This window comes from Perca flavescens, chromosome 7 (assembly GCF_004354835.1).
Source record: "Perca flavescens isolate YP-PL-M2 chromosome 7, PFLA_1.0, whole genome shotgun sequence".
Classification (NCBI taxonomy): Eukaryota; Metazoa; Chordata; class Actinopteri; order Perciformes; family Percidae; genus Perca; species Perca flavescens.
Genome location: NC_041337.1, coordinates 15009071 through 15034478, shown reverse-complemented (window position 1 = coordinate 15034478; position 25408 = coordinate 15009071). Strand labels below are relative to the sequence as shown.

Sequence of the window (25408 nt, the reverse complement as noted above, 5' to 3'; positions counted from 1 at the left end):
TCCTACCAATGATTCATGTGACCTTTTGGGCGTAATTAGAAATGGGATTCATTTAGTAAATTTTCTTTAAATAGATGGCTCTACAATGCCTTCTCTTTACAGGATATTTACAACTGAAGAGTTTCATGAAAACAAAATGTATATTAATTAATATATGATGGGGAGGGCAGAAATATTCAACAAGGAAAAAATAAATTTAAAAATACAATTTTGTATACAGTAGGCCTATGTAAAAAAACAAAAACAATAAGCAAAGTGTATTTGGGCTTGTGTCTATTATAGATCCTCTAGTGGTATCAGTTAGTGTTAGTGGGTTTATTGGCAGACCGCCTTGTGCCAGGATTTACTGTCACCTTCAGCATCTGTGCAATGCAAATTAGTGGTACAGTGGTGTATGGAGTGCTGGTTTTCTACTGATCTGCTCCTCAGTCCAGTTAGAGGTTTGTTTGGATCAAATTAAAAGCTGCATTCCCACTTATAATAATAATGGTTTGCATGCATAGTAGAATCAGTTGACTTTTGTGTTGATGGATACTGACTAAAAATGTAAGCAAAGCAGAAATGAAGAAAATTAAAGTCAAAATTAAGGACAGTGAAAAACAAATCAACGATGCTTACAAAATGGAGCATTATGTACATGTAAACTTTTGCTCTCTGATTCCTGTTAGTTTCCTGATTTTTAGATGACGATTCTGGTTCAGATTGCTGCAGGGTTGGATGGAGCAACAGATCACACGCAGTACTCTACCTTGACAGGTTTCTTAGATGGGCGAGCCCCCTCCTCGTTATTCTCGGCCTCTTCGTGCTCTTTGCTGCCCGTCGGCAGGTTGGAGTAGTTGGCCAGACTGCTGAGCAGAGAGGAGACCATTGGACTGGTATCCATCTCCTCCTGCAAACACACACACACACACACACACACACACACACACACACACACACACACACACACACACACACACACACACACACACACACACACACACACACATCATATTAGACGTGGTGATATCATCTGCATGTTTTTTACTGGGTTACTATCCTCACCTCAAACAGAGCCATATTCTTGCCGTCATACTGCTGGCTCTTGTCTGTGTCGCTGGCTGCACTGCTGTTGATGAAAGGACTGCTCTCTTTGGGGTTCCCATCACCTGAAACACAGAAAGACCAACTGGCAGATTTAGAGCCGAGTCTTCTTCACTCACAGCTGCACACAGACATTATGCAATTATGTTGACAACACAATGAATAGTAGATTGTAAATACATGAAATTACTGTGATAAAAATATATATAATTTGGAATTTAATACTGAATAGTGCTTTGGACTAATGTAGGATTTGATTTGTTTTTTTCTACTGGCACTAAGGGGTTTGATTAAAGACTTAAAGGACAATTCCAGCGCAAAACGAACCTAGTTGTTATTAACTGATGTGTACCTACTCTGTCGCTCTCTGGGACATGTTTTCGTGCTAATCGAATGAGTTTGGAGCTTTGATGAGGCTACCGCGGACCACTGGTTAGCTTACAATGCTAGTATTTGGGGCATGGGGACACTCAAATTAAATCGTTATTTAATAACACTAAAAAGGCTCGAAATATCACCACACCATAACGTTAGCATAATGAGGGTCCCTAAATGTGAACCGAAGCATTGTAAGTGTACAGATAGTTTATTAAAAAGATAGATTATAAAGACAGTCACGTTCATGTTTACTTGCAGGAGCCATCTTGGAAACCAGTCATGACTAGTCGAACGCCGTGCAACATGGAATCTCCATAGACAGTATGGGAATCTCAGACTCATTTGTAGTGTCAAATGAAGCTTCGCGAACCAGTGTCTGTACTTTCTGAGCTCACTAGATGGCGGTCTCTGTTCAAAGAAAAAGGTTAAATGAATGGCAATTCAATGGGTTTTCAAACCCTTTGTTGAACAGAGAGCGCCATCTAGTGAGCTCAGAAAGTAAAGACACAGGTTCGCAAAGCTTCATTTGACCATCACTACTCATTTGCTCGTTTTTCGACTAGTCATGACTGGTTTCCAAGATGGCTCCCGCAAGTAAACATGAATGCGACTGTCTTTATAATCTATCTTTTTAATAAACTATCTGTACACTTACAATGTTGTCAATGCTTTGGTTCACATTTAGGGACCCTCATTATGCTAACGTTATGGTGTGGTGATATTTCGAGCCTTTTTAGTGGTATTAAATAACGATTTAATTTGAGTATCCCCATGCCCCAAATACTAGCATTGTAAGCTAACCAGCGGTCCGCGGTAGCCTCGTCAAAGCTCCAAACTCATTTGATTAGCATGAAAACATGTCCCAGAGAGCGACAGATTAGGTACACATCAGTTAATAACCCCTAGGTTTGTTTTGCGCCAGAATTGTCCTTTAAAAACAGTCTCATCTCAGTGGCAACTTACTTCCGTGTTGTGAAGGGTTTGATCACGTCTTATACGATTGTTTTCTCAATTCTTTGAATGGAAATGTAATAGTTCAAACATAATATTGCTTTTTGAGTGTAGGAAATGCTACATTTATATACAGCATGTAAGTCATAGAGAGGAGCATACACATTATAGGACTTTGACACCAGAGAGCAGGGAGTTTGCATCCTGAATTTTAGGTGTGGTTAGGTTTACAGAGAAGTCATGGTTTTGGTTAAATGCTAATCTAGTAAACACATCTTATCCTTATCTTATTGCTTCAAGTAGCTGTTGACTTTTTCAATATTAAACCAGAACCATGATCTTTCCCAAACTTTATCCAAATGTTGAATCATGCTTTAGTTGCTACAAGTGAATATAAGAAAAAAAACCTAATGAAAAGCCTGTACAAGCCTGCAGCTTCTGGTTGGTAAAAGCAACACAATCAAGTCGTCTCTTTCAATTCCCCAAACTACAGCTGTATTATACACTAATCTTTAAAGCAAAGAGGAGAGTCAAAGCCAGCCAAACTGCTCTCATGCAGCACATAATCCTTTGAATGATGGACTGCTGTTCTAAAGACGCACTCACTGCCTGTCAAATTGGATTAGTTTTTGAGTTTCATGAAGGATTAGAGCTTTCAATAGCTTTCTAACAATACCTGAACACAACACATTCAAAACACCGGAACACAATATCCCACTTTCCTCCGGACTTCTTCATTAGTGATGTGAAAATCCTCACACATATATACATATACATATACATATACATATATATATATATATATATATATATATATATATATATATATATATATGTATATGTATATATGTATGTGTGTGTATATATATGTATGTGTATATATATATGTGTGTGACAAATATGAACTCTTCATTATCATTTGTTTGCTTTTTGTTTTAAGAGGCAAATAATCTCAGACTGTGCAGCAGACAATAATGAATAACTGACCAGTCAAACTGCATTTTGTGACATTTAGACTCACAGCATGCCATTTATTTCTACTCAGGGTTAGTTTAGATTATGTTGAAGCCAACCACCTGAGTATTCTGTAATCCACCATAAATTTTAAATCTGCATTTAAAGCTCATTTCAGCTCTTAGCTTAGAGTGAAATCAGCTTTTAAAACCATGTTTTTCTAAATGCCTTTGTGTGTTTGTGTCTGTGTGTGTTTGTGTGTGTGTGTGTGTGTGTGGTGTGTGGGTGCACATGCATGTGTGTGTGAGGACTTCTCTCTGTGCATGTATAAGTGTTGTATGTGTTTGTAACATATTTCGTACAAGTTGGTTATATTCCTGCTGTTTCGTCGTTGAGGGGCAAGTGATTGGTTGAAAGGTGTAACTGTTGACAACACCACTGTCAAAAAAGGATATAACCTTTTCAAAGAATGAGGTTGAGTTTGAATAATTTCTTAAATTATTTCAAAATGCATTGGTTCATTTATTGTATATTTTACAAAATGTATTAATTTCTTATTTTATTTTATTTGGGGTACCACAGCAGAGGAGGCAGATTTGCTGAACCAAACACTTCACAGTCTAGATCTAACCCAAGAGGCAACCTCTGGCCCTGAAAAGTGAAGCCAATGCAGAAGTGCCTGCCTTCTTTCTAATTGCCAGCAGGGCAACTCCACTGGTTGCAAACAAATAATCTGATCATAGAAGTCTAAGAGAAAAGGATCCTACTAGAAGTTTTTTTAACTTGAGTTGTTCAGGGCTGTCCAGCAAAAAAATGTGAGGCGCTCAGCAACACAAAAAGCAGTGAGCAAAATGTGCTCTGTTTAGTAGGGGCCCTAAGAAGTCAGCTGATCATTTTTGTTTTCCAGTAACGACATTTTGTTTTAAGCCTGTTATTAGCCAACATTAGCATCCCAATTAATATGTAAATGTGAATGAATGATGCCCAAACCAAACTCAAGGTTTCAAAACGGTAGTCCACAAACCAATGGGTGAAGTCACAGTGGCTACATCCACTTCTTTTAAACAGTCTATGATATACCCTCTGTTTTCTGCCTCCTGACACTCAATGAGCTGCTAAAACATTTTCATGTCTCTTACGCAATGAAGCTGCGTGTCAAAGTCAGCGATGTTACCCATGGGATGGGAATGTTGTGTAATAAACATCCTAAATCACACTGCAGATTCATACAATAATACAAGCTGTACTTGGCTATGAAATCTGTGTATTTCACACCCCAAACATGTCAACAATAGTCATCCATTTACAAACTGTACAAAACATACCTCATTTGTTTAATTCTATCCTCAGATTAGAAACCACATCCCCCTCCTCATCCTTCACTGCAATCAGTGAGTGACCTTGGAGTGTAATCAACCAACCAACAACCAACCAACCAACCAACCAGAGATCTCCTTGACCATTACAGTTACATCAGTCTAATTTTGCCTGCCATAGTAGTTTTATTAATTCCTACATCTATCATATAATTTGTGCTGCATTTAGAAATGTGTCTGCCGTGAGACCGTGTTGAATAATAAGGGTCATGCAATCAATATAACATTTGTATCACTCTGCAAAAGGTTTCAAACCAAATGTCTTTAAAATATTACATTGCTGCAGCAGTTTATTTTTTAGCCATGCTGGCTAAAATATTGCAATGCCTATTGGATTCCTTAATACCTGCAAAACTAATGAAATTTAACCAAATTTTATCTGATTTCTTTACTGTTTTATTATTCTCTGTAGCACTTTGCGACACACAAGAGGGACACTGCACAGGATAGAAATTCAGACCCCAGGTCATCTGGAAAAGATATGTTTTTTAAAATGTTTTAAAAGATAAATCTGAATCAGCTAGTCTGGTAGAACTACCTGGGGGCTGTAATGCAGGAAGAAGAAAACATTTTTATTCTTCGTCCATGACTGTGGTACAACCAGAAGTGCTCTGCCCGAGGATTTCTCCATCTGTTCAAGTTCATAAGTGGCTAAAAGATGACTGTTTGTCTATTTATCTGGGGCATTTTGTATTATCTGTAGTCTAGGTGAGCACTGTAAAATGAAGTGCAACTCTGATAAAATCAAAGTACAGACAACAGTTTCCCTTTGATTGCACAACACAGAAGAATCATTGGCCAGGAGATTAAAGAGAGTTGAAAGTGACCTACATAGATACATTTCTTCAACTGAAGAGAACAAAGAGGTTTATATGGCTGTGAACAACACTTAAGATGTATCTGTATTCAGTTGTAAAAGCTTCCTATACCTGAGAATCCAGAAAACTGTCATGTAAAGTGGCCATGCAAAGCTTCAACTCCCAAACATCGGCGCAGCAATGGAAACTACAGACTTAAATGTAAATGTAATAGCAGGTGAAAAAGCTTATTAAAGCACCAGGGAACAGACACACTGAGTGTATTTGAGGTAATGAGTAGGGCTGAACATGTGAAGCAACAACACAAAACTACTGTGTTGACTTTGTCTTTAATGTGCGGGTCAGATCAGGACGAGTTGCCCCATCTGACCCATAGTCATCATGTCCACAGCAAATTACTGCCCCAGGACGAGCTCTTTTGCATTCCTTTGAGTGACTTATTTCTAAAGCACCTCTAAAACACAAAATTGCATTCATTTTCAGCCCGTATCTTAGTGTGTGATGGATGTGGATGGGTTTACTGGCTTATATGTGTTGAAGTCTTAATAAAATGAGTCGGTTTAGATAGTAGTTAAATAGGTTATGCATTAAATGGCTCAATCAGTTATGTTTTACTGTTTAAATCTGAGGTAAATATTCATATTTTATAAGAACAATTCATCCTGAGGGGAACATGAATGTCTGTACCAAATGTAATGCCAATCCATCCAATAGTAGTCCACACATTTTGCTGCGCTAGAGGAAAAATCAGGGGATCATCAAAGTAAGTAGGATTTATCCTCCGGAGACCATGAGTGTGTGTGTTCACAATGTGAACTCTTCTGTGGAGAGTGAGGCAGGGAAAGAGATTGAAAAGTAAATTTTCCAGAAAGAAGGAATAAGCGTGAACCTCAAAGTTGTGATGCTTATTGTGCTCTAACTCTTATGATTTAGCATATTCAGTGCTTCAGGGGAAGAGTTATTAAACTACAGATTTCAATTAATAAATGAGCTGTCATTACAAAATGTTTACTCTCAGACTGTGTGCATAGTTCATTAACTGGAACTCGGTTCTGCTTCTATATTAAACTATGACATTAGTCCATGCGATTATTTTGAGGGAGATTTTTGCGTTAGTTATCTCACACACACACACACACACACACACACACACACACACACACACACACACACACACACACACACACACACACACACACATAACCTGAAAACAAAACACTTGCAGATAAGTTTGTGACTCAAATGTATGGAGCTAGAACAGTCTCAATAAAGATAAATGCACACACAACATTCACATATGCACACACAGGATTCATACATGCATACACATGATTCATAAATACACACACAGGATACACAAATGCGCACAAAATTTACAAATTCACACAGAAAATTTTAAAAGCACAGAAGATTCACAAATGCATACAAAATTCATAAATGCACACAAAATTCATAAATGCACACACAATTCAGAAATGCAAACAAAATTTACAAATGCAAATTTTTTAAACAGGGAATGATCTGCAACCAATCAGATATCTCCCTTGTTTTAGCCAATCACAAGAACGCACCCCACATGGGGGATTGTTTACTTAGAAGTCAATTGAGAATGAGTAAGTGTCGTCAGGGCACAGCGCCCCGCCCCTTCCTCCATTTTGAACTGCTCATGTTCATTGTTTATGTTGGTTGCTGAGACGTCGGATTTATTGGGTGGCTGCAATTAGAAGAAAGGACTTTACTTTTGACCTAATCTCCTAGTCGATGAGAGTGTGTTCTCTGCATATCAATTTGGGTAAGTTCTCTTAAAATGTGTTTATGTTGTCGGCTCTTAAAGCCACAAAGTGCACCTAGCTAACGTTGTTCCCTATGCTGCTAGCTAACTACAGTGATAGCTAAGCATAAGTGAATACACCCATGCTAATCATTTAACATAAGGCTGTTAGCTGGGTCGCTGTCTTTTGTGCCATTTGTGTTTGTAAAGTTTAATGTCCGGTGGCATTTTCATCTCTTTTTATAAGCAGTTACTGTATATTTGTAACGTTAGCAGTGACTTAGAAATGTGTGTTTATCAGTTGTAGCTGCAGGATGGGAGGTAAAGCTGCACCTTGTTTACTTCACTAGCAACATTAAATGAAAGCTAAAATGTATAAGTATTTTCCCATGTGAAGAGCATTCATAACGGTAAACATTTGTCTTGTGTTTGCTGCTGTCTTTTAACAGGGACTAAGGAACAAACGGAGGCTGCACTAGCATCACCAGAAGGGAGGAGGAGGAGAGGGAAAGCAAAAGATGTTGAATAGATTTGCTATATTAGAGATTGCCATTCAAAAAATAAATGCATCAAATTAACTGATTTGTCCTTGTCTTTAAGTTTTTGGGCATATATATATATATATATTGTAAACAGTTTTTCAATGTCTATCTTTCCATCAAATTGTGACCTGAAGACAGGAAACTTCTAGCTGAATAATTATACTCAGATTCTACCTGTTTTAATAACTAGTTAGGTATACCAGCTTTTAAATGACATTAACGAAATGTGTATCTTTATTATAACATTTATTCAAACATGACTATATACTGTACACAAGTATATTTAACATGAAGCAACGATCAGACTCAGCTGCCGATGATGGGGTTGCTTCCAGACTGCAGACAGAAGGAGAAAGCTTTAGGTTAGTCCAGTAGTTATCCAACCTGTCCTGGTAAGATTAGAATTGTATCCCAAGTATATTTAAGCATACTGTAACATTAAGGTACTTCATGTAACTGTGTAGTGGTGTAGTTTATTCATCATGGTCTTAACTGGCAACTGTTGACCATTTAACACACTTAACATGTTGGTTATGTTGGTAGTAGCATTGTAGCTTGTGCGTTTACAGTACTATTTAACCTTTCTCATTTTTAGTTTACTGCATATAATACTGCCTGTGGCAACCTGCATTAGCTGGTAGCGTTTACCTTGTTGTAGTTGCTGATCATATTTTGCACTGCTTTTGTTTGAAAGTTAGAAGCTACTGGGCAATGAGCTAATGTTACATGCAGTAAACTACAAGCTAGCTAATGTAAACTGTTAGCTACTGTAAGCTTAATGTAATTTAGATTAATTAATGCAATTCTCCTTACCGGTAAGTGTTATGACAACTACAAAGTACAAACATGAACGTTTGAAAAGTTTATAATTCACTGACACGGGATAAATAAGAGAAAACGATAGTCTATCAGTGTCGGTAACGTTACCTACTTTCGCACATTGCGGCCAAAGTTGCCGACAGAATATTCTCCTCCTGCAAGCAGGCTGACGCTGATTCACTTTCTCCATCTCAACAAAACAAATTAAACAGCCCAGTTCACAGTTCAACATCCATTTCTTCAAGTGTTTTGAAATGCAGCATTCACACTGTTGCCCTCTATACAGTCTATAGTTGCCAATGGTTACCGATAGTGTAGGTATGCCAAAAAGGTGGACGGGCTCAGGCCATGGCTCAGGCCATAGGCTCAGGCCATAGGCACCTCCCAAATCGTGACGTATGTCACGTGGGGTGCGTTCTTGTGATTGGCTAAAACAAGGGAGATATCTGATTGGTTGCAGCTCATTCCCTGTTTAAAAAAATGCATTTGTGAGTTGAGCCACGTCAGGAGAGTCTCAAAATTCACACACAAATACTTCACAGCTCACAGACCGCAAGCAGTTTGTAAATCAAGATATATTTGTGTGTGCATCAGAAATACATTTCTGAATCTTGTCCTGTGCATTTCTGAATCTTGTGTGCATTTGTAAATTTTGTTTGCATTTCTGAATTGTGTGTGCATTTATGAATTTTGTGTGCATTTATGAATTTTGTATGCATTTGTGAATCTTCTGTGCTTTTAAAATTTTCTGTGTGAATTTGTAAATTTTGTGCGCATTTGTGTATCTTGTGTGTGTATTTATGAATCATGTGTGTGGATGTATGAATCCTGTGTGTGCATATGTGAATGTTGTGTGTGCATTTATCTTTATTGAGACTGTTCTAGCTCCATACAAATGTTTCATCCTCAGGCCAAGACAGACATGACGTATTGATAAGAAGTGATCGGCTCAGAAAGATTACATCACTGCTAACTTACAAGATCTGAAAATATTTATAATGATGCTGCTGCAGCAGTGGCCCAAGCTGTCACTGCGACTTGACCGCAGCATGCAGATGAAAGGCAGAGGGCGGTGTAGATTTGTACCCTTGATGTGACATGGCTATTACAAAATGGACAGTTTATACCGGCTTTTAAAAGCTTAATAGGATGCAGGCTCAAGGGGATTATCCAGCAGCTGCTGGAGGCCACAGAGGAAAGCAGAAATTAACTTCTGCATGTTAGAGAACTGCACCAATCAGCTGCACAGCAAACGTCACAATTACATCCACAACACACATACCTTTGATTTTCACCTACTCTGCTGTAACTGAGAAATTAAAGCTAATTCCATAAAGTAATTTGTTTAATTTAAATTATCCTATCTCCTAACTGACATTCTTTCACAGACTGCTGCCTGCCTGTGTTTCTGTAATCTCAGATTGTAGTCAGCAGGGGTGACACTGAAATGTGCTGCTTTCTGCCAAAAATGGTTTGACATTGATTGTCATTTAAAAAATATTTAAGACATACATTAGATGCATTGCCATTGAATTTTTGTGCAGACATTCCTTTTTTCCCCAAAAGATAATACTACTGACTTTGGAGATTCCCTGACTTTTCTTCTAGCACCATCATCAGGTTCAAATTTCCAATATTTGGTTCATGACCGAATACCTCAAATATACTGACATTCCCATCTAAATGAAATGACTGCCACTTTCACCTGACAAGATACTATTAACAGATTGATTACAGCTTTTGACAGACTTGCAGGGATTAATGAAGTCACAGGCTGTTGATATGCCAGCTGACATGCACTCAGCTAAGATTTGTGGGGGTCATTTATAGTCCTGATTTGCTGCTCTTAATTTGGAGTAATGCTCTGCCTGGCCCACATATGCACAATATAGCTTTCTCCTTCACTTGAAGCATACCATTATTAAACACTGCTATCAGCTCACTCCAATATCTTCTCTAGTCATTCAGTGTTCAAAAATAATCTGGAGGTTCTTCAATTTGAGATGTGTGAATGAAGACACGTCAGGTTGGCTACTCAAAAGCAGCCATTTCCCTAACCTCATGAATGATTTTTTAACCGTAGAAATGTAATTCACACATTCACATTCCTCTCAAGATAAATTGTAATCACTTTGGTGATCTCTGAACTTTTCATCAGGTCAAAATTTCCATTTATCCAATACTTTGGTTTATAACCAAATACCTTCAAAACTAATGATGTTCCCATCAGCCACAGCTTTGCTTTGTGTTTAGCAAATGTTAGCATGCTAACACGCTAAATTTAGAAGGTGAACATTACACCTGCTTAGCATCAACATTATGAATATTTTAGCATGCTGACGTTAGCATTTAGTTCAAAACAGATACAGCAAGTACAGCCTGAATTTATAATGTGCAGGACCACTCCAGTGGGATATAAATAAAGAAGCCAATAATACTTATTATTATTATTGTTATTATTATTATTAGTAATATTAGTAGTAGTAGTAGTAGTAGTAGTAGTAGTAGAAGAAGTTGAATCGGTAACACTTTACTTGAAGGTATCTACATAAGAGTGACATGACACTCTCATTAACACATGACACTGTCATGACACAGTCATGACACATGGACCCTAACTCTAACCCTAACCCTAACCATAACTTGTCATGACAAAAACCGAATGACGTTTACTAAAAGAAGCGTTATGTCATGAATGTTTATGACTTGTTTATAATTTTTATGACACGTTCATGACAGTGTCATGTCACTCTTATGTAGATACCTTCAAGTAAAGTGTTACCTTTAAATCTAGTCACATTATTTTAAACATTTTAACAAAAATCTCCCACAGTAATTTTTTTTGACTCATTCAATCACTGATCTTTTTGTAAAGCAGACATCAGGCTATTTAACTAATATCTGATTAATAACTGATTAATGCATGCTTGCACTTCTAAAAGTGTCTTCTCTAGAACCAATATTTAATGTTTACCAGCAGAAAAAACTTTCATTTGTGCTCCATAGTTCTCCAGACATGCATAATACGTGTCAAAACAGCCCAGCTTTTTCAGCTGCACTTTATGCAAATCAGCTGAATTGCAGTAATGCAAAATCTTTCACCCATGACAATAATTTGCAATGGGTTTAGTAAATATTCCCCCTCGTCTTGTCTTGATATTAAAGTTAAACAGAACTTTAATATCAGCTCCCTCATGTGTTACACTTGCATAAAGTCCTGATGTTTGTGTAATGGCTATGTAATTGTATCACTATAGCAACGCTTCATCAGTCCCACAGAAACAAACATGTGAACACAAACTTGACCACATCCATCAACTTGTCAACAGCTCTCATCTTGATGCTTCAAAACAAAAAAACAGCTCAAAATTCAAACCAGCCTCAACATTTCCAGATGTGAAGCTTTTTTTGTGTTAAACAAAACAATGTGGTTGCCTCTGATATCAGTTTACACTTCTGCCTCTCTGACATGCATGCGCGTGTTTGCCAGAGAGAATAGCTCTCAGTTACCGGTGAGAATTGGTGTTCCCAGTATAACTCAGCTGCTAATGAGACCACCCTGCTCCTGTGTTTGTTCACATATTTGTGAGTCAAACATGTGATATATATACTGTATACTGTATATATATAGTGTATAAATATAGGAGGTATATCCTTTACATTTGTATAATCTGAGTACTCTATCCACTGCTGCTTCACCCACACAGTGGAGATAAAAGCAGGGCAGGAAGTAACAATGACAACAACAGCTTTCAACTGGACTGAACTATAGTTTACATACTAATTATGTGCTCACAAGCAAGATTAGAAATGTATGCACCTATAGAAAGTTTTGTGTGGATTTCAGTTGGATGACAAAAGAGTGTGAAATTGATTTAATAGAAACTATAAGCCAATAACATGAGTGTGGGGAGCAGGTTTATCATCAATGGATCAAGCTCTATTTGTTATGAAAACAAACCCTGACCCTGGGCCAGACAGCTACTGAGTATTCTCCATATTTTCCTCCTCATCATCAAACTCAACATCAAATGATTAATTCACAGCTAGATCCACTCAAGGGAGTGTTAAGGTTAATGAGGGTGATTTTACCAAATGATTTAAAGGAAAGGGATCTTCACTGTTTACTGGATGACTCTCCCTCACATGGCATAGATGGGCATGGATACAATAAACATGTGCAGGTTTAAAACAGAAAGCTACTTTGAGAATGTGAGAGTCCAATGTAAGGTATCTGTAGATGCATGAAAGGGTGGGAAAGTGTTTTTTACTGTCAACAAATCCCATTAAAAGACCAAATTCAACAATGCATTAGTCCGTCTCTCAAAACTTTCTGATTTCTCCACCCTGTCGTGGCTCTCAGCCACAAGCCACCAGTTCCTATTGAAGACATACATGTCTAAAAATGGGTTAAAAATACATACTTTCATTTCAGTAGTTTGTGTATTTTGTTGGGGACTATTTTCAGTCGCAGATTTGGTGCTCTAGGAGTAATATCCGGCAACTGTTCTGTGTATGTGGAATTGTGGAAACTACTGTTTATTATAATAAAGAAATGTTGTCAGTCTAACAGTGGGCCTCCTTGATGTGTTTTTAACAGTTAAAAAAAAAATGGAGCTCAATAGCAGAGAGGAATAAATGACTGGACCGCTGCGAGCTGTGGGAAGGAAAGTAATGAGGAATGAAGGATTAGACCACACTGTTTTTCATAATCTCCAATCTAAGACAATTTGTGAAGAGATATTCAGTTGGAGGATTAGAGGAGAGCTATATCATTATTCCCACTTTCTCCAGTTAAATTGCTCTGCTCCTGGATCTCAAAGTGTTGGCTTCTGTAGTGTGATCCAGTTAAATTTCTCCAGTTAAATTTCTCAATACGGTTTTAGTAAAGCCATTAAAAGCCCCAGTGAGTGATGTCACTGCCTTAGAAAGTAAAAGAAAGCAACAAAAACCACAACCCTGTGCAGTACTTGATCAGCATTGAACAGTAGACAGACACAGTTAGAGACTAACTGGAGTAACATAGTGGAGCATTTAACAGCTAAAAAGCCAGATATGTCCTTCAAGAGTTGGTGGGAAACAAAACAGAGCTAAAAGAGAGTGAATATTCGACCTATACGTTCATCAGGTGATTAAACACACAACTCCAAATGAATGTGCCTCTGTATCGGCTGGATGTGTGAATAAGTAACTGTTTGCTAACAAGTTTGGCAATTTTCTAAGGTGATAATGTGTCTGTGTTATCTTTACAACTTGTCATGTGCTGTGGACAAAAAAAACAATGCAGATTTGAAGGTTACATGCTTTGGGCAACTTAAATTTCTTTTTCACTTCAACATTAATATGAGTTCCCCCAGCCTGCCTATGGTCCCCCAGTGGCAAGAAATGGCGATAGATGTAAACCGAGCCCTGGGTATCCTGCTCTGCCTTTGAGAAAATGAAAGCTCAGATGGGCCGATCTGGAATCTGCTCCTTATGAGGTCATAAGGAGCAAGGTAACCTCCCCTTTCTCTACTTTGCCCGCCCAGAGAATTTGGCCCGCCCATGAGAAAGAGAGAGACATCATGGCTTTCAAACGAGCAAAGTGGCAGTTGGTCAAGGCCACACCCCCACCCTCCACCTTGCCCCCCCTCTCTCCTCCTCAATAGCATTCAAAGTTACAGACACAGAAATGGCACATACTAAGGAAAGCTCATTGTGGGACTGGCTCTAGTGGCTGTAATTCTGCACCAAGGCTGAATTTCGGGAAATAGACTTCAGATACAGTATTAGGGGACCACTAAGGCCTATATAAAAGCATCCAAAAAGCAGCATGTCATAGGACCTTTAAACAGTCCCATCTTTTCAAGCTTTTTTCTTCTTTTGTCTAAAATCAATCCCTCCCTGTCTAATTTCTGGCCCAACAGTGTTAATACATCAGATCAGAAAATGTGTATATAATAAGTCTTATTTTTGGGACACGCATGCAGGTAATTTATTTCATGCTTATTTTTCCTGGAAGCAAAATTATGTCACACGTCATTCACTTTCAACCAAAATCACCAAATGAAAGTGCCAAAATAAAGGTAAACAAAGGCCCCTCTGTATGATAACACATATTAACGTTACAGCATGCCAACAGGGCAGTGATGTTACATTGAAAGGGTTTATCTGACGTACCAAGGCTCGTCCAATAAGAAGACACGAGGTGGATTCATTTTAAAATAAAACGGACAATGTACATACTGTACATTAAGCACATTGAATTGGATCATGTGCACAACATTTTTAATCCAACTTCCACATTCTGACCTGTCACTCTTTCTGGATTAAAGTCAGTGTCTGACACACTCTTCATTGAGTGTTCAGTAACTGAAAAGCCGGGCCAACTCGACAGAGGATTACTGACAATCACTGACATGACTTATCTTCCTGTTGCTCAATGTTCAAAACCCGCCCTGGTTAATACACAACTGTCACATGCTGGAGGTAAAAGGTAAATCTGTTATGTCAAACCTCAGTATTGTTGGACACTGCTGACAAATGTCCGGTGTGTTTCCTGTCCTGAGCCAGGTTATTATAGCTGGAAATCAGCTGAGGACACATCAGTGAAATTGCAGAGAAGCAGCAATATTAAAATCCTTTATATGGCATTAAGAGAGCAGCTTTAAACAATGCAGCAGTCCTCTGCAATGAGATAATTCCAAATGCATAATGACATGACTGTTCATGTCCACATAGACACAAAACAAGTAGTTTAAAGCTTTAGTGCGTAACCTTTTGATATTAATGAACGTCCGTTACATTCAAGCCATTGCCAAATGAGTTGCTACAAAGATCACGGAAGGCTGTATCACGTGGACGAGTGTGGACGTTTTGTTGTCATTACTTAGAATTCCTCATGGGGGAGATGGAAACTACACACTATAGCTTTAAGCTTTATGTAACTGCTGTTTCCCCATCCTCGTAGTTGTCTTATTACAGCACAATCATTATAATGATGCTGCTGCCTTTAGGACTGTGGTAAATACGAATAATGTTATAATACTGTATACTGTAGTAACGGGTAACATTGTACTTCTTTAGCTTTTAGCTATGACCCTGGCAAAGACAATGAATCCACCTATGCTAATGTCACAGGTGCCCCTTGTCTCTTAGTGAAATGACAATGTTAAACACTCTGCATTAATGTATGGGCAATCAGACAAATTGATTCAGATTTAATCACCAGTGGATGAGCTAACGACATCTGGCAAGCAGATTAAATCCATTTTAGCAGTCTGTAGTTGTGTTATGGAGGGCAGGAGGAGCATACATATCAGATAAATAAAGGAATAGTTAATCATTCACCTGAGAGTGAGAGAGAGAGCTGGAGCAACTCTGCTAAATAAAAAGCAATTTAGTTAAAACGATGCTGTTTGAACTGATTAATTTCAGTAACATGCGCAGCCTGGGGGTCGGGACCCCCACTAAGGGTCAGAAGATAAATCTGAGGGGGTCATAAAATTATCAACAAGTTTATAGGAGAGCAGAAAGAAAGAAACATATTTCTGCTACACAAAAGTACATTTGTTGAGACTTTCCTATAATCTTTGATTTCATTCTTGTGTATTACTGGACAATTAAATACATAAGCTATGGAGACCCCCTTACTTTTCCTCAGATGCTATCATGAAGTTGAAGTTGTTGATCAGAGAGAGTCTTATTGTTGTTTTTGTGTTCATTTGCTCAACTGAAATTAACAAACTACACTACTTAACACTGACTGGCACATTTCTGTATCTGCTGGACGTTTGAAGCAGTTTGCGAAAAGCACAGCCAAAAGCATATTCCTTTCTTGTTGAGTATTGTGAGTGTGTTGTATGTGTGCACGCCCCTTCAACCAAGGTTTAATCTCTTCCCGTCTAAACAGCCAGAGGGCAATTCCAGACCATCTGCCCCGCAGAGCTCATATTAATTTATACAATGTAAACACTGAAACACTGTTATCCTGTCCATCTCAGCTGAAAACAGAGAAATGTCTGGCTGAGTCAAATTATAACCGATTAGTTGGATGTGTGTAGAGGTCTGTATGATAATACTGTAGCATCCCGGTGTTCTTTCAGGCGATTTAATGAAGGTAAACAGCAAACGGCTGTGTGTAATGCAACTGCGCTCTGGTGCAGTACTGGCTCCTGACTCAACCTCCCACCACTCCTTTTTGGGGGGTCAAGCAAAATAAGGGCTTTACCAGTAGTACGGTACTATAGTCAAAATTCATATAAAGCAAATTCATACCTGTGTACCTTCCATAGCGATTATACCGCCCACCCCTATGTTTTATTGAAAGGTCCCATGACATGGTGCTTTTTTGATGCTTTTATATAGACCTTAGTGGTCCCCTAATACTGTATCTGAAGTGTCTTTCCCGAAATTCAGCCTTGGTGCAGAATTACAGCCACTAGAGCCAGTCCCACAATGAGCTTTCCTAGTATGTGCCATTTCTGTGTCTGTAACTATTGAGGAGTGTGGCCTTGACCAACTGCCACTTTCCTCGTTTGAAAGCCATGATGTCTCTCTCTCTCTCATGGGTGGGCCAAATTCTCTGGGCGGGCAAAGCAGAGAAAGGGGAGGTAACCTTGCTCCTTATGACCTCATAATGAGCTTTCATTTTCTCAAAGGCAGAGCAGGATACCCATAGCCTCGTGAGACCGTCCTGATCTCGCGAGCTCCAGTTTTCCACTCGCAGATCATTCTGGCATCTTGAGATAGAGAAAATTTGGAGCCGTTCGCCATACGACCGGGCCAATCAGCGTTGGTTTTGAGGCGGGTTTAGGTGGTGATAGACAGATGGTTTATCCAATCAGCTAACCAGTATTTTCAGACAGCGGTAGCCCTTTTATATATGTCAATGCGGTAGCCCTAATTCTGTTAGCTGCTCCCTAATGCTTTTTTCTCTTGGATCCTTCTTTTGGAATATGGACCGGGAACCTGAAAGGGTGCCTTTTATTCGTAAATTCTCGTTACACAAATGGCAAATATCCTTTACCGACATGTTGCTTGCTTGCTGAGCTAACGAGCTATGCTTTGCCTGCAGCAGCAGGGGCTTGTGGTTGTATTTTCATAAGCTTTGTTGATCTGATTGGTTGATTTGGCCCGTCTATCACCAACATAGGTGATAGACAGATGGTTTATCCAATCAGCTAACCAGTATTTTCGCCCCTTCCCAAAAGTTCTACAACGGAAAGTTCCCAGATGGATATGCCGAGCAAATGCGAAGCAATCCATCTGGCGGAGTCAGGTTAGGATACCCAGGGTTCGGTTAACACCCATAACCATTTTTAGCCACTGGGGGACCATAGGCAGGCTGGGGGAAGACATATTAATGTTAAAAAACCTCATAACGTGAAATTTTCATGCCATAAGATTTTTCCTGTTTGACTTAACACAGTCTGCATGTCCAAAACCACAAAGAAGTTGTGGATTTGGCTGCTTTAATATACACTTTTAATATTGCATGCCATCTGTTTTCTGTTTGCATCTTTCTGCATGTGTATTTATTTTGATCTATCAGCTCTAGTAATACAATCCTAAGCTCTGCCCCTGCATGACTCACACATGGTGTCATTACATACTTTTACGTAAACGGCCACAAATTTGACATTGACATGATGATCTCCTGCACCAGCTGCTCCAGATGATACAAGCAATATTTTGGTGGCTACAGCTCTATTGTGATACAACAGTACTGTAAACATGAGGTGAATGAGTACTGTTTCAGATACTTAACTGTTGTTTTGATCAGTTTTTATTACTGTACAAACGGTATCACTCTGTCCTAATTAAGATGGTTGATGATTAGATGCCTTGCTCAAGGACAACTAGGGTGAATTGAATTGTGTTAAAATGTGTTCCTTCTTTTTTATCTGCATCCAATTACTTATACTTTCCTTGAGTATTTTCATCATGCAACTTTATATGTTTCACTCCACTAGATTTCAGGAGGTTGTATTGCACTTTTTTCTTCATTACATTTATTTGAAGTTACGAGTTACTTTTCAGATTTGATTTGTCATAGATTCAACTAACTAACAGTATATAAAGTAGGTAAAATTAACTCCATTTTGACAGCACTAATATTACAATAATATATAAACATATGATAAATGGTGTCATTACAAGTACTTTTACTTTTGACACTTTGATACTTCTAATACTTAAATATGTTTATTTAAGTGACATTTTGAACTTGTAACAAAGTTTATTTATACTGCTATTTTCACTTCAGTAAAAGATGACAATTCAACTCCCACCAATTTGCTGTCCAACACAACAACACCATTAACAGCTTCAGAAAAGACCAGGATGTTGAAATAGTCTCAACAAAAACTGAATACAAGCTTCACAAAGGTAGGACATTACACTGTAGAGATGTACCTGATAAACTGGTAAGATGGCTCAGCGGGCGAACATGCCACTCTACCAGAAACATCTCTAAATGCACAGAAGGGCACAAATTCTAGAGATTAACATCTTCTGATAGTAAATTAGTTAAAATTCCTTTAATATCAGTTTAGGAAAAAACAATGGTTGACTATCTTTCAATTGTCAATATACTATTCGATTGCCGCATGAGCCTACCTCAAAGAAAAAAAAAATGGACTGCATGAGGAAGCTCCCACACATACTATACTGCTACTCATCAGTTTTTAAAGCCTTGACTGTATGTTGATAATTTTCTTTTCTAAATGGATAGTCCACAATATTTAAAACATATAAAAAGGAAATTTAATAATAACAACACCAAGCTTAAATGTGGAACTGAAAAGGAAAGTAATTTAGTAGAAAAGTCAATATTCCATTTTTTTTAAACAGAAAACAAAACAAAATTAAATGTTTTAAGAGCAAACCTGCACCAGGATTAAACCATTTGTGACAAATTCCTCTTTTCATGTCACAATCACTCTTGTTGAGCATATTGATTATATATCATCCATTTTTTATTGCCAGTGGACAGCGTGCAGCCTCCAGGGATCTCATAAATCCATCATCTTGTCCAATCACAGTCAGCGATATAATGAGATGGTATTTCCATTCATTAGTACACTCTTGATCTGTGTGCTCTGTTCTTAGCGTGATCACACTCCAGTGTACCATGAATGCCACCTCAGTATTCACCCCTGTGGTGTAATGGTGTAGCTCAAGCAAAAGGTCATTGTCCCTCTGTTGTGCAGTCTAATGCACACAAGGAGTTGAAATTCACACACAGTATCTGCCTTACGCAAATGTACATCTAAATTTTCGTAGTTGTACTTTGTGTTTAGTGCTTATTATTAGCAGATTTTAGCATGTAAACAAGCCAAACTAGGATAGTAAACATGCTAATACCTGCTAAACATCCGTATGATAGCATGATGATGTTAGCATTCAGTTCTATGTCTATTATAGCCTCACAGAGCCGCATATCAAAGTGAGAGGATAAATTGTAAGTATTCATGGGCAATGATAAATAAAATGTACATTAACAAGGAATGATTGTTATTTATTTATTGTTATGTGTACTGTTAGTCTTTTGGAAATTGGTAAGTAACAGTTGTGATCAATATATTTGGTACACAAAAAAATAACATGTTACCCCAACCTGGCCCCTTCATTAGAAGGTCAAGAACCTCCATTGGAGGTACCCCAGGGACATTTACATGGACAATCTTGCAATGTCTTGATTAATGTGCTCTTTTTTGTATCAAGTATGTTCTGCAGAGTTCATATGAGTCAGGGTCACATGGATACAATGACGCCATTCTACTTGTGTTATTGTTAGATTACATTTGATGAATTATCCAATTACCTCGCTTGATGCACACCTGTGCTTTATGATTGCTGTGAAAAGGGCCTATGCAACATTATCTTTTAGGGAGTGTTTAGGCTTTAGACAGACAAAAAACTCTACTCTCTACCTCTACTTTTAATGTGTAACAATAAAATCTACTGAGCAGTTATCACCAGGTAGATGGTACCATGCAAGATAATTAAATGTTTTCTGGGGCAGCCATGTTTTTTGTTTTATTACCAGTTATATTTCGCCTAAAACCAAACACTAGCGTATGTGTATTGCCTACTAGTTTCAGTATACTTTCCCTTGAGACGGTGTGAGTGTGAAAGCTAAGGGGCTCATTGTAGACAGATTTTCCACTCAATATAGTGTAAGTGTCCTTGTAATCCAATTTTCTGCCTTATTACATGTAGTTTTAAACAAAAGGCTTCGGATGGGAATGCCAAGTCAGCCAGTCGATAAAATATAAACAAAATAAAATCCTCCAGTGGGAGAAATATTTTTCACTTCCAATTACACATTAGACCTTGGTGCACATGTGTGGATTATCAAACGGATCCCATTCTGTAATGTGCGGAAAAAAACCCAAATCAAGCCAGCAAGCCAAAACCAGTCAAGATCTCATCAAACTCAAGGGCTCTCACTATATGATGTTAAAATGTCTCAATCACAGTCACAAACAAGAACCAGCAATCGAGCAAGTTATTCTTTCCAACTTCTTTATCAAGATACACACAAGGACTGTGAAATGGTGTAAGCAGTACGGAAGTGTTATTTCGTACTACAAGTACAGAAATTGAGACAATATTAGGAGCAATATGTCTGCATGTGTGAGGAGAGGTGTCACAATTTAAAGGAAATCATCAACACAAGCTAACATAACTGTATTTGGGAAGAAAGAAAATGGTCTTCATAATTGATTTCAGAATCTCTTAAGTGTGTATACACAGACACAAACACACTGAAAAAACTAGAGTATATTGATAATTCATCAAATAATCGTTGCAGCTCTAACTAATGAAAGCAAAGTGTAGGTGAACAGATGTAGGTGAAAAATGTTGTTCTGCATCCTAAACATATTACAATATATATGGAAAGGTGCCAGCCAAGACATACTGTATCTATATTCATGTCTGGGCACACTCAGACTGTACACACACACACGCATGAATGCATGCATGCATGCACGCACACACACGCCATTATGAAAGGCAGCTATTGCCCCCGGTGAGATGTTCTTGATGGAAAGAGACATGAATGAATTTGAGAGTAAAAGGTTGGTTTCCCCAGATGCTCTGCAAGGGCTGCACTCAGTCCGCTGAAAACCTTTTTGTTGTAGAGTGCTAGAAGTGTTTGACATGGACGTATGAATCTACAGTCACAGGACGAACCACACCTGAAACACATACTGCACCAAGATGTCAAGTTTATCCATCCACCTGACCATAAACAGCTGATTTTGAAAAACCACTAAAAGAGGAAAAAGTCTGATATATGCAATCCCAGTAGGTACATGGTGTGGGAGCCAAGTGAATGTGCTATGGAGCGGATGGATGCTTGACTGAAGCACATCCACTTGTTGTTTCCATTCTTTCAACAGGTGAAACATTACAGTAATATTTGTGTCCAATCAACCTCATACGTACAACCAGAGATGACAGAGTTTGCAAGTTTCCTCTCTCCATCACTGTCCTCTTTAGCTCTTCACACACAAAAAGCCAGATGCAAGGACCAACACTTATCTCCCTGAAATGACATAATTTTGTTTCCCTAACTTTCCCTAAGTCACACACGTGCGCTTGCATATTCAGAAGCCCCCACAACACTCACACACGCACATGTACGCAAATTGACACACCCACGTCCACACACACACACACACACACACACACACACACACACACACACACACACACACACACACACACACTGTCATACACTCCTCTCTCATCAGTCTGTGGCCAGGTTTCGTCACTCACCCTGGCTGTTGGGTCCCCCCTCTCCCTCCTCACAGTCCGTCATATTGTTCAGCATCCTCTATCCTCCTCAGGCTGTGCACACAGAGCACAGCTCCTGATCTTGTTGCCTAAAAAAAAAACTGGATGCTGGATGGGCTGAAGCCAACCACAAGATGCTGCTTTACTTCTGTGTCTCACTTGCCTATTTTCTCTTGCCTCTGGTAGCTCAGTTTAAAAAAAAAAGAAGAAGCAATATTTCATCCTCTCATTAACTTGTCTTGTTTGTTGCGTGATGCCATGTGTCTCTCTTCAGGAGGAGGATAGAGAGACTGCGAGAGGCTGCAGGGGAGAGTTGATGATGGTGCTCAATGTCACTCACATGCACACTCTCGGTCTCTGTGCGACACTCGCCCCCCCCAGTCATTTTAAGTCCAATGACTACATTCATCATGTATTCAGGAGGTATTATCCCTCCCTTCTTCCCTCCCTCCCTCACGCACGTTCATCATCATCCATCTCATCATGAGAGAGGGATGGATGGAGAGGGATTGAGAGACAGAGGGGATGCACGTCAGATGACAAAGTGCTGCCTCCTGAGATTAAACATTTCCTTTGAAGTTCTTTTCAGATGGAAGATGAGATTCCATTTTGTTAATGTGTATTCATCCCTCTTTTGGTATTTTTTTCCCTCACTCTGATTCTCTCTTTTATATCTTCCTGCGTGATCATGGCCCATTATCTGTGAAAGGGCTGCAGGCAGCACTTGTATACCTATTTTAACTTAAAATGCAAGCCTCTCACCGTTACCACACAGACTGGTTGAACTGCCCTGGTGATTGCATAATTTTGGTCTCTTGGATAAGTGTGTGCGAGAAACTATTTTCAAATTTTTTACTTTTGGTGCTGATCATAAGACACAATTTCAAGTGCAAAGCAAATACATTGATTCATGCCATGCTGTTCTCTTTCCTGAACTATTGCAATGAATAAATGAATGAATGAATGAATAATGAAATGGTTCAAGAGACTTTATCTCATACAAATTGCAACTACCAGAGTTTTTTGCAAAACAAGTAAAAGAGAGCAGATACAATAACACCCATTTTAGCATCTTTACATTGGCTTCCTGTCTCCTTTAAAATTAATTGTAAAATGTTGTTGCTTTATACGAGTATATACATATACATGCATGTATGCATGCATAACGTAAGAATGTGTATGAGAATGATGGTATATAAGTGTGAGTATGTACAGTATGTATATATGTGCGTACTTAGATATACACGTATGTGTGTGTGTATGGGGGTCACCTAAAGGACCCTAAGCTCCATAGAAATTTCAATTATTAAGGAAGGCAGCATCATGTAGCCTAGGGGGTGGCTTAATGAATAGAAATGATATACTGTGACAAATGTGGCAGAACTGGTTGATGGGACAAAGGAGACGAAATAGGAAGAAGTTTAGAGGAGGAAAGTGAGGAGAGGCTAAGATGAGGCAACCAAGGAAAAGATGGACGTACAGGTGGCTGTTAAAGACTAAAAAGCTGCAGGCTTGTGGATTATACATTCTTTTGTGATGAATGTATCATACTGAAGTTTAGAGAGCATCCCTAATCCACACCAAATGCCTTGTGATAAAATGATAGCATGGCCAAAAACACAACTGGCATTTAATGGATGAAAGGAAAGCTTGTTTTCAAACCATTAGTATTTGTATGCTTGATATTAAATCACAGTGAACTGTGTGCCCACCTCTGGTTAGATGATCTCTGATTTTTGGCAGATGTTCAGAGAGACTTTATCCTCACTGACTGAAACCAGGTCTCTCTGGCCTCTTTGATATTTTAAACATCATGCATTTGCTAGCTGCACTGTTATTACTGGAAGACGTCAATAGCTGAGTGACAGGAAGATGGAGGAGAAAGAAATGATGTAGGGAAGAAGAAGTGTACTAAACTAAATGGAAGCTGAAAGAAGGTTAATTAGCTGATCACAAGAGGGAAAAGAGACAATTTCTAAGGATAATGGGGGATTTTAGTCTAAAATAAAGCATGTTACCCAGGAGAGGATCACATTGAAGAAGAAACACAAAGAAGATTGACAGATTGTTAGACATGAAATTAAGGATTTGCACAAGGGGGATAAAGAAGAACAGGAAGTACTCTATACCGGTGTAAATACCTCTTCAATACCAGATTTAAACCGCAGCAAGTTCCATGATACCTGAGTTTACAGTACAAGCTGTGACATTTCACTGTTCTTTATTTACCTACAAATCCCTTGTTTGAAAAATGGCATCATATATGTCATGTTCATCTGTCCATAAAAAATCAGACGCCCACTGCAATGCCCTGCGATGAACCGCACATCCAGGCTGCTAACAACATCAAACAGTGGTTAGCTTCCATTATTTACACTTTGTAGTAGCTTTTTCATTGTTTTGTTTATGTGATTATCTTACCAGTGACTGATGATCACTTCTTTGCAAATATCTGGTAAATATGCAGCCTGGTTTCACAGAATTCCGTGAAATGATCACAACCTATTAACACCGCATTACGTGGTGGTGGCACGGAATGTGTGAAAATTCCGTGTAGGCACCACGGAAAACAATGCCAGTGTAAAGTCAATGAGAAGATGATGTAGCATTAAGAGCGACTACGGTAGCGAGTAGTATGAAAGCCCGTAAAATCCGCATAGGGAGGTTGGTTGGGGTGGTGGATGGGTCAAACAACACAGGACTTTCACCCAGGAGACCGGGGATCATGTCCCGCGTGTCACATTTCCTAAACCCAACCATCCTGTTGTTGTCCCGTGTGTCATGGAAACGTAAGCCCACCCACAACCTTTTCCTTAAAAGGGCCCGTGTTCATTTCAGGGAATTCTTCCGTGGGCCCATCCTGGAATATTCGGCGATTCTGTGAAACTGCCACAGATTTTGAGTTAAGGGTGTTCATTTCATGGAATT

At 38.8% G+C, this 25408-nt stretch overlaps 1 protein-coding gene across 1 annotated transcript in view; it reads right to left on the bottom strand.

Moving 5' to 3' along the window:
• Positions 1-22505, bottom strand: part of LOC114558511 (solute carrier family 12 member 5) — a 49783-nt gene extending 27278 nt beyond the window's left edge. Inside the window, exons 1-3 of the mRNA XM_028582571.1 lie at positions 22463-22505; positions 1045-1148; positions 749-889 (exon numbers count right to left, since the gene is read on the bottom strand). Coding sequence (XP_028438372.1) covers positions 749-889; positions 1045-1148; positions 22463-22505 — 288 coding nt within the window. The remainder of the gene's footprint in view (positions 1-748; positions 890-1044; positions 1149-22462) is intronic.
• Between the last annotated feature and the right edge of the window lie 2903 nt (positions 22506-25408).